This window comes from Pelodiscus sinensis, chromosome 15 (genome assembly GCF_049634645.1).
Source record: "Pelodiscus sinensis isolate JC-2024 chromosome 15, ASM4963464v1, whole genome shotgun sequence".
Classification (NCBI taxonomy): Eukaryota; Metazoa; Chordata; order Testudines; family Trionychidae; genus Pelodiscus; species Pelodiscus sinensis.
In genome coordinates this window covers 17,070,698-17,084,747 of record NC_134725.1, presented here as the reverse complement: position 1 = coordinate 17,084,747, position 14,050 = coordinate 17,070,698, and the positions used below count along the sequence as shown (strand labels likewise).

Here is a 14,050-nt window from a genome sequence, read left to right as displayed (position 1 = left end):
CTGAGAGAGGACATAACTTTCAAGTAGCTAAAAGGTTGTTACATGGAGCAGGAAGAAAAATGTTCTTAACCTCTGGTGACAGGACAAGCAGCAATTGGCTTAAATTGCAGCAGAGGAGGTTTAGACTGGACATCAAGAAAAACTTCCTAGCTGTCAGGTCATTAATAGGGATATAAAATCCCATTTAATTAGTTAACTGGTTAAACTTTAAGTTTAACTGGTTAAGTGATTAAGCGGGGATGGGGAGCCCCTGCGCTGCAAGCAGGGGCTGCTTCAGCTTGGCTGCTTCTGACTCTGTGCTGGGCTGCTCGCTCCCAGCCTGCATGGGCTGGGAGCTGGCAGCCTCCCTCCCCACACCAGTTCTACTTCTGGCCCCACACTAGACTGCTGAGTCCCAGCTTGCGTGGGCTCAGAGCCACCAGCCCTTCCAGGGGGCTGCAGGCTGCTCCTGGGTAACTAGTTATTTGTTCACATCCCTAGTCATTAAGTACTGTACTAAAATAAACTGCCTAGATTTTTAAAAACAGGCCAGACAAACAATCATTAGGGATGATCTAGATCAAGGATGGGCAATAATTTTTTATATGGGGGCCATTCCAAGAATTTGGTAAATGGCCAAGGGCCGTATTCTTGATATTAACAGAGGAAGTACTGGGTCTGAGATAGAGGTTGGGAGCAGAAGGGAGCTCTGAATTGGAGACTGGGGTACTGGTAGGGGTATGGGGTCTGAGAGAGTAAGGGATGTAAATAACCATTTAAATAGTTAACCCAGTTAAACAATTAAAATTATACCATTTAACTGGGTAACCACTGACAGGATGGAAGACAGTACCAACATGACTTATTTATTATCTTTCTTTTAGTCAATATTTGAGCATTGTGTCTTGTGTAACCTGTACAATATGCAAGCACAAGTTGTAATTAACAGAATCATAGGACTGGAAGGAAACTGGAGGTCATCAAGTCCTGTCCCACACAGGCAGCAGTGTAGGAGTAGGGGACAGGCAGAAGTGGTACACGGGGGAGCCAGCTTAAAAGCTGGCTCCCCACAAGCACTGGCTTCCTGCAGTCTCCTGTGCTGCTGCCTCTCTATCAAGGCAGTGTAAGGGGCAGGGAGGGCGGTGCTCGTAGGGGCATACTTTTTAGCTCCCTGTGAGCAACAGCTTCTGCCTGCCCCCCCCCCCCCCGCATGTAAATGTGTAGCTGCTCAAAATTTCAGCAGCTACACATTTACACAAATACATGATTTTTAACATTCCTACCCTGCCCCTTCTCCTGCACCTCTGCTACAGGCCACAACCCCTCAAAGATCCTGATCCGCATGCCTCTCCTCCAGGTTAGAATACTCTCCTGAATTCATACTCATACCTAGGGTTCACCGAACTGCGGCGAGCCCTGCTTGCCAGCCACGCTGTCCAGCGATCTGCGCATGAGCAGATCGCCCGAACCCGGGTCTTCCCGGTTGCAATCTACTCGCCACAGGCAAAGAGAGATTGCATTATTTGTCGAGCCCTACTCATACCCTCCTCCCAGTCCCTGCCCATCTTCCTGCACCCCAGACTCCCTCTAGGGATTAGAAAGGTTAACCCATTACCTGGTAAGCATTAATTTTACTGGAATGCTTAGCAGGTAACCAGTTGGACAGGCAACCATGCTAGGCTGGAGCGATCCTGACTGCATTAGGCCAATGGGACCCCAGCGATGTGGGGATGGCAAGCAGGGCCACATCTGCATTGGGCTGGCAGAATCCTGCCCAAGCTGTGCTGGAGTGGCCCAGGCAAGCAGGTAGCCCCCAGCTCTGACTCCTCTGACTTGGCCCAGAGCCTAGCTCCAGAGTCTGGGAATGGAGACTGTCCCACAGTTGGAAAGAGGGTGGCCAGGCACAGCAGCAGGAATGATGACTGTGAGGGAAGCCTGGCGGCCCTCAGAGAAAGGTCAGAGGACAGCAGCAGACGGTGAGAATTGCTCATCCCTGACTTGGTAAACTCCCCCGTTGGAAGAGTCAGGTCCCCAGGGTGCTGGACCAGGGAGATCCAACCTGTACTTGAAGCTCTTGAGAATGATCACAATGCTAAAGAACTCAGTTTTCCATCACAGCCTGCAGTTTTCACCTATCCCAGCAGATGGAACCAATTTTCTTTCAGCTCAATTCTGAGAAAGCAAACTGAGTTGGCATATGAATGAAAAAGGTTTCCTGAGTCTGTGGGACTAAAGAACTGCCAGAGTCTTGAAAAGATTGTTTAAAAACAACTAGGGGGCAGTGCCCCCGCTTGCTACGCTCACCAAATCTCCTCTCTGGAGGTATGCAGCCCGGCTCTCCCCCAGGCAGCCGCAGAGGACCAGGCTTAGGTGTAGCAGCCATAGCCTGCCCTGGATCTTCCCACCAGCTGCCAGGGGTCCCCTAAGGCTAGGCTAGCCCTGGCTCTCCCCTCAACTACCAGGGGGCTGGCCTGGGCCAAGGCTGCAGCTAGCCTGGCTCTCTCTCTCCAGCTGCCCGGAGAAGAGAGGGCTGGACTGTGTCCACAGCTGGCAAGGCTCTCTCCCTCCAGCCACAGGGGGGAGAGGGGGGTAGGGAAGGGAAGGGGGAAAAAGAGAGAGAGAGCGCGAGCGCACGCCAAGGCCATAGCTGACCTGTCTCTTTCCCTCCAGCCACTAGAGGGTTGGGCGTGGCCAAGGCTGCCCCCCTCCCCCTCCCACGAGGGAGAAGGGCACACAGCTCACAGCTCCCCTCTGCAAGGGGGGAAGGCCATGTGGCTCCAGCCCCCCTACCCTATAAGGGGGAAAGGCCACACGACTCCAGGCCTGCCTGCCTCCCTCCCCCCTGCCACAAGAGGGAAGGTGCCCATTTCCCAGTCTCCTAGGAAGGGGGAGGGAGGGTTCCATCTGGCTCCGGCTGTTGTAAAGGACACAGCCAAGAGTTATGGGATGAAATTAGGAGAGAAAATTTAAACTAAATAGTGGAAAAGATTTCTGAACAATGACACATAGTAGCCACTATATTAGTCTTGAAAGATATGAAGTGGAAGCCCCTGTCCTGTAGGGTTTTAAAAGCCAGATTGGAGAAAGTAACAGAAAATAACATTTCATTGTCTGGGATGGATTAGATTGCCCAAGAGACTATTTCTGTTTGTAACTTTTAATTCCTGAAGCATTCAACTCTCATTCTAGCGCCAAAGCAAATGGTAAAAGAAGGTCTGGTAAAGCTTAAGGTCAAAAATCCTAATGAATAAATGCAATGGAATTGGCTGTAACATGGTACTCCAATAGTACACAACTGTGTGCCCCCTTCCCCAATATCAGCTGGTTGTGAGGGAATGGAGGCACCAAGTACAGTTCTCCACCCATCATTACGTGGTGCATACAGTACTGATGATCTTATTTCACCAAATAAAAGGGCTAGAATTTTGAGCCTTGCAGATTCTAGTATAACCATAGGTACTGGCATCTTGACCTTGAGTGTGGGCAGAGATGCTCAAAAATTTAAATGGGTTGCACTTATGATGTTTAATGCAGCTGGATAGTAGAGACCCCACTGATTCCAAATATGGATTGAAAAGGCACATTAAGAGACTACCATTAGCTAATCACTTAAAAGATTACTCATTTTAAGAAAGAGATGCACTTCAAAATTACAAAAGGTTAATGACTCAAGAAAAACTGATTAAATCAACTCTTCACAGAAGTCTCTCCATTTAGCAATAAAAGAGGTGGAATGCAGTTACTCTTTCCATTGTGGCTCAATTCTGATTACCAGGAAGTAGGCAGATTAGCATTTTCTGAAAATCATCTTTTTATTATGCACCCCATAAACAGTTTTTAAACTGCTGGTCCTTGTTTGCATCTTGACCACAAAGTCATCCATCATCCCACATACTGTAAAAATGATGAAAGCTCTGCCTATTTGCTTGCCAAAATATCCCACCCGGTATTCCAGGAAGTATTTCTAATTGCAAGTGTTCCAGCAGACAACCTGTGGAAATCCAGACTGATATTATACTTACAGATAAACTTTCCTTGGTCTCCCTCCTCTTCCTCTTCCACACTCTGTTTCTTAAAAGCAGAAAGATCAGTCTGTAGCACTTCATCAATTGCTGCATGGATCAAAGATGCTGCAAGAATTGGTGGTGCATCCCTATTGTAAAGGAAAAAAAGAGAATAAAACTTAAAATAAACTGTGGCCTTCCTGAAGTCAGCAACGTCAGGGCTCAAACAATTTGGAAAGCTCCAGCAGCTATCACTAATTCTTACTCCTGGTCAGGGATGTAACTTTATTACATCTCTAGAGACCACTGAAAACAACTGTCAGACAGTAGTAAAACCAATATTTGTTCAAAGGTACAAGTCTCTAAACTCAGTTTACATTCAGAGACAGCAATTCCCTTGAGAACAAAGGTGCATAAAGTGTGATTTCAAACTACTGCTTCGTTTTTACTTTTTCAGGCAGAGTGCATTTTGTGCTCTGATATTCTCTGATGTCCTAATAAATCTCTGAGTCCTAACAAAGCTCTGAACTCAGGCACTTCGCTTCTCTCAGTGTGTGCCATGTTAATTAATTCATTACTTTTTAAACAGATATGATAGGGATTATTCCTCTTTCCACCACCACACACTTTTTTATGGATTTCTTGCTTGAAATGTGGATAATTATCTGTTGTATTATTACAAAGCATATTAGAACCCCGTGCATGGTACACATGACTAAACATATAGCATCCAGAGCTTGAATACACTTTGGAGGGGTGGAAGGAAAGGTGACTGAATTTCAAAGCAAAGAGAAAAGGTACCATCTTAGAACATCATAAGTCAGAGAGGCTGGAATGTTTTGCCTCTAGCTTTTCAGTCCCCAGTTTCAACTAAGCCAAGATTCCACAAAGCCAGTGCACAGTGGAAGTGAAAAGACTATCCAATGTGGACCAGGCTTTGTATAGATATAACTTGTACTTCTTCATATGCACTACGTGAGTTTTAAACACAAAAGAGACTCATGATAAGGCTTTAAATAATGAAATTGCAGATTCAGACACTTTAAAATTCTTTCATATGTAATATGCCTCAGCAGGCATAAAAAATTCACTGCTGAGGATGTCTGGGAGGAGAGGCAATGAAATAAAACAGGATCAGGCCAGAGACAGGTTGGGGATGGGAGCTGAGTTTCCTGGAAATACTTGGGGTAGGCCTGCATAAATTGGTGGTCTTTAATACTAAAGGGTGTCCATATTTATAAAAATTCAACCCTAATTTTCAAAAATTCAACCCCCGTTTTCAAAAATTTAAAAAAAAGTATAGGTCTTAGTGGTGTTAAGAGAGCAAAAGAACATAAGAACAGAAGAACATACTGGGTCAGACCAAAGGTCCATCCAGCCCAGTACCCTGTCTGCCAACAATGGCCAATGCCAGGTGTCCCAGAGGGAGTGAATCCAACAGGTAATGATCAAGCGATCTCTCCCCTGCCATCCATCTCCACGCTCTGACAAACAGAGGCTAGGAACACCATTCCTTACCCCCTGGCTAATAGCCATTTCTGGACCTGCTGCCCATTAGTTTCATTTGGTGGTCTCTAGTTCTTATATTATGGAAGCAAGTAAATAACTTTTCCTTATTCACTTTTTCCACACCACTCATGATTCTATATTCCTCTATCATATCCCCCCTTAGTCTCCTCTTTTCCAAGCTGAAAGTCCCAGTCTCTTTAATCTCTCCTCATATGGGACCCGTTCCAAACCCCTAGTCATTTTAGTTGCCCTTTTCTGAACCTTTTCTAATGCCAGTATATATTTTTTTGAGATGAGGACACTACATCAGTACACAGCATTCAAGATGTGGGTGTACCATGGATTTATATAAAGGCAATAAGTTATTTTCCGTCTTATTCTCTATCCCTTTTTAATGATTCCTAACATCCTGGTTGATTTTTTGACTGCCAATGCACACTGCGTGGACGTCTTCAGAGAACTATCCATGATGACTCCAAGATCTCTTTCCTGATTAGTTGTAGCTAAATTAGCCCCCATCATATTATAAGTATAGTTGGGGTTATTTTTTCCAGTGTGCATTACTTTACACTTATCCACATCAAATTTCATTTGCCATTTTGTTGCCCAGTCACTTAGTTCGGTGAGATCTTTTTGAAGTTCTTCACAGTCTGTTTTTCGAAAAAGCCCCGTTTTGAAAAAAAGCAGCAGCCAACTTTATGCTAATGAAGCATGGGATATTTAAATCCTGACTTCATTAGCACTTTCGATGTGCCTAATCTACATCTCTGTCGACAGAGAGATGTAATATAGATGTACCCCTAATGGGGCATCTGGTGTTGCTGGGGGTGCTGTTTGTGGATGTTGGGTGAAGGAGTCAAAGTTAGGTGTATGGGGGCTCAGGGCAGGAGGTTGGGGTTTGTAGAAATAGAGTATGTAGGGGGCCTACGGACAGATTACCTTACCTGGCTGGGGTTGGGCTGCTATAGCTGGGCAGAAGTGGCTGGACAAGGGGCTGAACCAAGATCACTGCAGATGGACTGTGGCCTCCCCTCCTACCCATGCCACAGCCCTTCCTGTGGCCAGATGGGGGCCAGTCTGCAGGGCCTACGCCAGGACTGGGACTGGACCCTGATTAGGGCTTGTTCGCCAGGCTGCTGTGGCTACAGCCTGAGCTGGACCAAGCTGTTGCAGCAGTCAAGGCTCGGAAGTCGCACAGCAGTTAGACACAGACTGCAGCTGTCAGAAGGGAGCTGGAGCTGGACTGCCACGGTCAGATGGAGGCATCTGCCGCCACCAGCCCCTCTCACTAACCTCTCACTAACCCCTGACTTAGGTGGTAGTGTAAATAAGGTCTACGATGAAAAGGCATTAACATGTTCTAGCTAACATTATAGTATAGATGAAGTAGCATATACATTAACATGTGCTAGGCTGGTCAATTTAAAGCCTATATTCCCATATGAACTTTAATTCAGTAAAATAGCTTGTCAACAGATGTTTCAAACATGTTAATTACCCAAACTAGCATCATACTCTAAAAAAGGTGCTAGTGTTTGTATCATGATTAAATGCAATGTAAGTTTTATCTTCAGAAATGGAAACACAATATAATAAGAGGAAAATAGCAGGAAAGAAAATGGGTGGAACAAGAAAAGAAATCACAGTATATTTTAACTGTGTCTCTTACTGGCCATTAAGGATTTTTTCCAGACTTAACTATGGTGCCCTGTGAATGGAATTTGAAAACTAAACCAGGTTTCCAGCTGATGTTCAATACTTGGTTCCAGGGTAGGCAAGATTGTACCTAAAAAGCCTTGACTCAGTATGGACCAAGCCCTAGACAAAACCTTACAGCACCGGAAATGCTGTAATGCACATGTCACACTGCGACCTCTAATCACAGGAAGTATGCAACATTCCTAATACATGTTTTGCCCTTTCAGTGAAGAAAAACAATTACAAAATAGCGCATCATTTCCTTCCATTCTTGCCCATTACCACTCAGCCCCCAAAAGGAAATTCACTGAAGATTCCTTAGCATTTTCAGGAAGCAGAGCAGGACACTGCCAAGTGAGATGTGATAAAAGACTTTGCAGTATCTTTTTTAGATCTGCAAGAGACCTAGATGTTTTGAGCTAAGTTAGGGTTTTACTAATAGATAAGATCATCAATAAGATCACTAGAAGATAAGATATCTACCATGTCTCCTATTTACTCTAACTCATATGAAGTTATTTCCATGGCAATGGTGTTTGAGATTCAAAATAGATATTAACAAGCTCCAGCCCTAAATGCTCTTAAGCAGAAGGTTTACATCATTTTGTTTGTCTTTGATAAATGACAAAGGGAAAAATGGACAGTTACAGTTTTCTCTTCTTGTGGCAGAGAGACTGTATAGAGGAACAGGAGCTAATATGAAGTTTGGAACAGAGGGTGCCTGTGTGTTCATGATCTTTATTGCAGGAGTGTTCTCTAAGGATGCACCCCCCTAGGGAACAGGCTCTAATCCTTTTGTCGCTAACACTGGAATTTATTTACTTTCAGATCAGTAAGAACTGGGTTACAGATCCCTGGGTATCAATCATGACTAATTCAGCAGGTCCAACAGAGAGTGGACTATTGTGATAACTGGGCCTACAATTTACCTTAACGGTAAGCTCAACTGTAAAAATGGAATGAAAATTCATTACTTGTCATAATGACCTATTATAGAAAATTGTTTAATAAAAGATGCAACAAGATAGAAAGCCCGAATTAATTTAAACTATAATGGTTTTATTGATGATCTTAACACTTCTTGAGTAGTGTGACTAGAAAACAAGTGGAATAGAAGACTGGAGATCAATTAATCAAAATTAGTGTGTCAGAAACTGGACCTATTGTGGACAAGGTAATGAGAGAATTGGCTATTCCACACCTCCTTTTGAGGTATTTTTTTTTTTTAAACAAAGATACTTTGGGGGTTGAAAATTAGCAAAGAGGAAAACGCAATGCGGGCTGACAAAAAGAGGAAAGGAGAAGGAGCAGATTTTACCAACAAGACAGCTCCCCCACCATCTCTTGGGACAGTAGATTTTCTTATCCTAACCAGGAGACACATCCTGACCATACTAGGTAGAACAGAAAGATGCAGATGATACTGCCTCATCCATCAGCTCTGGCTAAATTATGAACACAATCTGGGATGTGAGACTGTCTCTTTCCTTCCCTCCCAAATGTGTCCTTTTTTTCTCCACCTCCCTTTTCTTTCTGTCTAATTTCAGCAATGAGAAGGAGAGGGATGCCAAGGTTCCCCTTGTGCTCTAACTCTGGTTGGGGTGGGACCACAAATGCTCAGGTCTTCCCTCAGAGCTAATAACTCTTCTGGGGGCCCAGGACTAGAAGATTTTGTAGGGCACCCTGAGCTCTGAGGTAGGGCCAAAAAATGAGAAGTTCAATGTACAGGGGATGGGAGGGGGCTGTTGACAAATGGGGTGGGGTGCAGGCTCTGGGCAGTGTGGGCTGAGGTTGGCGGTGCAGGGTCTGGGATGTAGGGTGCACAAGCAGGCTAGGGGAAGAAGAGAGCTAGAGGGGGCAGAGGCTGGGGCAGTTACCTGGCGCAACTCCCAGGGGGCACAGGTGGCTCTATATCACCCTATGCTTGCAGGCACTGTCCCCTACCACTCCAGTTGGTCACAATTCCTGGCCACTGGGAGTGATGGGAGTGGTGCCTGCAGGTGAGCACAGGGATAGAGCTTTTCCTTTGCTGCCATTTTCCCAGTGAGAAGGAAGGAAGAACAGCAGCACACACAGCACACACCCCTCCTGCTCCCCACCATGCAGAGATGGCTATGCTGGGGCTTTAGCACTGGCTTCCCACTGCAGCAAGGAGCCAGCATTCATACTCTAGCTATGTAGTGAGGTGCTAAGACTTAGAGACTTGCTGCAATGCTGGCATCCCAGCTCACCCTGCTACAGGGGACAGGTGAGGGAGCTCCAAGACTCCTGGGCCAGATCAAGGCAAGCCAGGAGCTGGAGCTGGCCTGTAGACCATAGATTCTCTATCCTTGAATTAAAGTCTGCTTTAGCCAGCAAGCTTATATATTTTGCAATTCTGCTGGAAGTCTGTGACCAGAAACAGGGACCTAAAATTTAAGTTCCAAACATCCAAATACTGGCACAGGTTGACCAAGCCTCCAAAGTAGCTGAGAAGACCATTTGTGCGCCAGTGTTTTCCAGCAGTGAAGTTGCAAGTGACAAAACCAGGGGCAGAAGCTGCATTTTTTAATCTTTGCTGTTCCTTTATCTTCTCTCTTGTTTTGTCTTTTAAAGACAAACCCAATAACATCCTCAGCTTATTTCAATTAACCATTGATACGACCTGTCAAACAAGTTCCTCCCTCTCCCCCGGAAAAGACACTACACGGAATGGAGGTTAAGGTATGTTAAAATGAAAACCTTATTTTATAATCAATGTTTTGATTACTTTATTTGTCCTTTTTCCTATCTATCTGCCTGTCAGTCTGTTTGTCCATTCAAGTGTGTCTGCACATTGTGAGTCCGTTTGTTCAAAAATGCCTCCTAAAAGAGCTAGGATCACCAAATTTGGTATGCAGCTTCCTCTTATCCTAACTTAAAGCACAATCGGGGTTTAGTTGTGCCTGGAAAATGGGAAGTGCCAGGAATGGGACCACAGAAGGCAAAAAGGAGGGGCACAGCAGAGGAACATGATACTGAGAGTGGCCACTGGGGGCAGCTGCAGCAAAAAAAAAAAAAAGCGACCAGCAGGGCTGGGGCTCTGCCATCTTGCCAGCCAGCAGACTGGGTAAAAAGTTCCCCTACCCCAAACACAGAGCCTGGCCCCCCAGAGCCTTGCCCCACCCCAGAGAGCCTGCAGGATGTGGAGGGAGACCCTCTGGTGTCTGGAGGCAGCCCCAGAGCCTCGCCCCCATCCCAGATAGCTTACAGGCCAAGGGAGGAAGAGGCACTGGAGGCTAGGGGCAGCCTCCCCAGAGCCTCGCTCCAACCCCCACAGCCTGTAGGCTGTGGAGGGAGGCATCTGGAGAGGTGAGCAGCCCCTGGAGCCTGGTTCTCCCCCAGATACTCTGAAGGAAGCAGGGAGGACCCGATGGAGGAGAGAGCCTTGCCCCCTGCCAAGAGCCTACAGGCTGTGAGGGAGACAGCTAGAGAGGGGGCAAATCCTCAGACAGCCTGCAGGGTTGTCAGCTGGACGGAGGTAGCCCCCAGAGCCTGGTCTCTCCTCAGATAGCCTGTGGGCTGAGGGGGGAACTAGGGTTGCCAGATGGTTGAAACAAAAATACCGAACATTGCCCTCCCCTCCCCCCCCCCCCCCCCAAGAAAAAACACCAGGAAAAAATTCTGTTGAAGAAAAAAAAGGTGGGGAGGCCAAAGCTGTTGAGCAAAAAAAAAAAAAAAAACATTAAAACAGAATGTCCCCTTTAAGAGTGAGTACAGGGATAGGAACAGGGAAGCAGTTGACACATAGGAACAGGGAAGCAGTTGAGCACTAAGACCCAGGAGAGTCATTGCTTCCCCTTGGTCTTTTTGCCAGCAGCCATTTTGTGCCAGCAGCCTTGTGGAACCAAGTAAGCATGGGGTCTGGGGTCAGTTGCTGGGGGTGTTGGGGGCCAAGGGAGGTTCAGGGGGAGTGTGGAGGGTAGGCCAGGTGCTGAGTGTCTGTAGGGTTGCCAGGTGCCCAGCATTTTCACCTCCTGTCCGGGGGGGAAAAAATCAGAAAATACCGGACATCTTAGGTGTCCATTATTTTCTGAATTTTTTTTAACCAGACAGGAGGCGAAAATAACAGACTGTCTGGGTAAATACCAAACACCTGGCAACCCTAGAGGAAACCACTGGCGGAGACAGTCCCTGGATTCTCACCCCTGTCTCCAACTGCTTGCAGGCCACAGGCAGGACTGCTGGAAGGGGACAGCCCCCAGAGCCTTGCCTCCGCCTCAATAGCCAGCAGACTGCAGGGAGGCCACAGCAGGCTGGGAGCAGCTCCAAAACCCCATGGACAGGGACTGCTCTGACATGGGAGCAGCCCGTGCCTGCAGTGTGCCCTGGCCTGCCCCAAGCAGGAGCTGCTCCAGCATTCAGTCTGGTTCAGCCATCTCTGGTGCAGAGGGCAGTCACTCCCCCTCAGCCCTCTTTAAGTTAACCGATTAAATGGGATTTTAATCCTTAGTTTAAAACTCCTTGCGACATGGTACTCAATGGGCCCTGTCCATGAAACCACAAACCTTCTTTTAAACTATTTAAAGTTGGACAGTTTCAGAATCTTGTGAACATCTTTGAATCTATGGGAGTATTCCTTCCATTGAAATTTCTAGAACAGTATCCTTCTAAGCTTCTCTTTGGGAACCTGTGACAGTATATGTCTGCAATTATACAGGAACAGCTTCTCCAACAAAATACAACTTATTTTTCCCACACAGTACATTGTTGTTTTAAATCTACGTCTATAAGCACAAAGAACCGTATACTTATTTTCTTACATAAGCTTCCACTATCATTCCATAGCTCATGTCCCAGTCTGTGAGAGTATGTTTGCACTGTTGGGGAAAGGTGTAATTCCCAGCTTAAGTAGATAGGCACATCCTACTCTGGTCAAGCTTAACATTTTAACACTCCTAATACAGTAGATACTGCCTCTGATTGAGCTAAAAATGACAATGTGGCCATTGTAGCTAAGGCTAATGGTCAGAGTACAACTTGGGACCCTAGGTATGTACTCTGGTGGCTAACCTAGACCACCACAACAATACCGCTATTTTTAGTGTGCTAGTTCAATCTGAATGGTAGTACTTATTCGGGATGTTAAAATGTGTGTATTTGTGTGAACGTGTAACCGCTGAATTTTTTAGTGGTTACATATTTACATACCAGGGGCAGAAAGCAGGAGCTGGTGCTCGCGGTGAGCCAACTTTTAAGCCAGTTTAAAAGCTGGCCCCCCACACGTATGGGCTCCTTCCTGCTCCCCACACTGCTGTCTCTGATACAGAAGCAGCAAAGGGGTGGTCAGAGAGGGCACTCAGCTCGGCGGAAGCCAGTATACCAGCTTTATCAGCTCCTGCCTGTCCCCGTACCCTGATGCTGCTGCCTCTGTATCAGAGGCAGGGAGGTATCTGACTCCCTGGGAGCCAGCTCCCCACACACACTAGCTCCCATCTCTAATAGAGAGGCGGGGGTGGAGAGAATAAGGCTGTGTGTAACCATGAATTTGAGTACATGCTAACGTCTCTAGTACCTATATATTTACTGGTGCCAGAAATTACACCTCCCAGTTACACTGTAGACATTTTGAGTCTCTCAGTCAGACTGTCACTCTTTTCAGACACACGTCCTAGCCTAGTCAGCTTCTCTCTTTCAAATAAAAATCTCTTCTCTAAGGTCTTTGAGTGGTAGGTCTCCTTTAGATCCCAAACCAAACTTTGGGGTTAGTAAGAACATCCTAACTTGAATAGAGTCAGATACGAAAATCTTTCCATGAAACAAAAGATCCTTTGAGTATAGGTGCTATTTTATCTGTTATTTTACCTTTCCTGCTTGGTCCCCTTTATAGCACCCTTTGATTTTAACTCCATTTATTGAGTAAGGAAGTAACATGCAATTGAACAGGGAAAGTGAGTCAAAATATTTCCCAGTTCATCACATCAGTACTGTTTTTCAGGGCAATTTCACTGCAGTTACTTATATAGTCTTTCTTTAGAGCTGACTGAACAGAGAAAAATCTTTCCTCCATAAACCCAGCTTAGACCAAAATATAAAAAATTTAACCTATTATTGGACATGAAATCTTTGCCTGTCAAGCTAATCAAGGTCACCCTGCTGGGTGGAGAGAGTAAATGTACATGTGTCTTCCCTGGAAGGGTGCTAAGACAGCACAGACATTTTCCAACCGATAAAACAAAGGGAGGGGAAGGAGTCTGCTTCCTCTCACAGAAGTCCTGAGAGCACTATTTGTCAGCTCCATTCCCATGAAAAACACTGGTCGATTACAATTGCCTAACCTCTGCCCACGGTCTAGTAGTAAACAGTTCTGAATTTGTTTGACTAGCTCTTAGGACTCAAGAGCTTTATCACAGGATAACTAATATCCCTTAGTGAAGGCAATTTTACCACAATGAAAGGTCAACTGGAGGCAAAGGTTATAGTGCTGAATTCACCTACCTATCTCACAGTGAAGACCATACATGTCTTGTCTCTGCATAGGATTTTACAGCAAGAAACTCACATTTTAACATTTAAGTTCTCATTGTAAAAAACAAAGACATCTTTATCAGAGAAGACAATTACAGCATTCAATATGCATATAGCTCCTCTCCTTCAAACATTCCAAAGCATTTTGAAAGCTCATACAGAACCGCTGAAAAGCTGGCTTCTGGCATGCACTGACTCCCAGGGAGTTGGCTACTGTCCCACAAGTAACCATGTTACAACTGAAGCAGTGACCGGGTTAGCAAATTACACACATTTTAACATCCCTAATTTCAGGATTCTATCATAAAACTCTCACAGATTTCTGTTACATTATATCTTCCTCCACAAAGCAAACACATATCAAAATCTTACAA

At 45.6% G+C, this 14,050-nt stretch overlaps 1 protein-coding gene and 1 long non-coding RNA gene across 2 annotated transcripts in view; one reads left to right on the top strand and one right to left on the bottom strand.

The window, feature by feature from the left end:
* The window catches only part of PPM1F (protein phosphatase, Mg2+/Mn2+ dependent 1F), a 64,270-nt gene that overhangs the window by 25,870 nt on the left and 24,350 nt on the right, over positions 1-14,050 (bottom strand). Inside the window, exon 2 of the mRNA XM_075898280.1 lies at positions 4,002-4,132. Coding sequence (XP_075754395.1) covers positions 4,002-4,132 — 131 coding nt within the window. The remainder of the gene's footprint in view (positions 1-4,001; positions 4,133-14,050) is intronic.
* Positions 1-14,050, top strand: part of LOC112547735 (uncharacterized) — an 82,777-nt gene that overhangs the window by 57,156 nt on the left and 11,571 nt on the right. Inside the window, exons 5-6 of the long non-coding RNA XR_012895973.1 lie at positions 8,019-8,126; positions 9,786-9,893. This is a non-coding gene — a long non-coding RNA (uncharacterized LOC112547735). The remainder of the gene's footprint in view (positions 1-8,018; positions 8,127-9,785; positions 9,894-14,050) is intronic.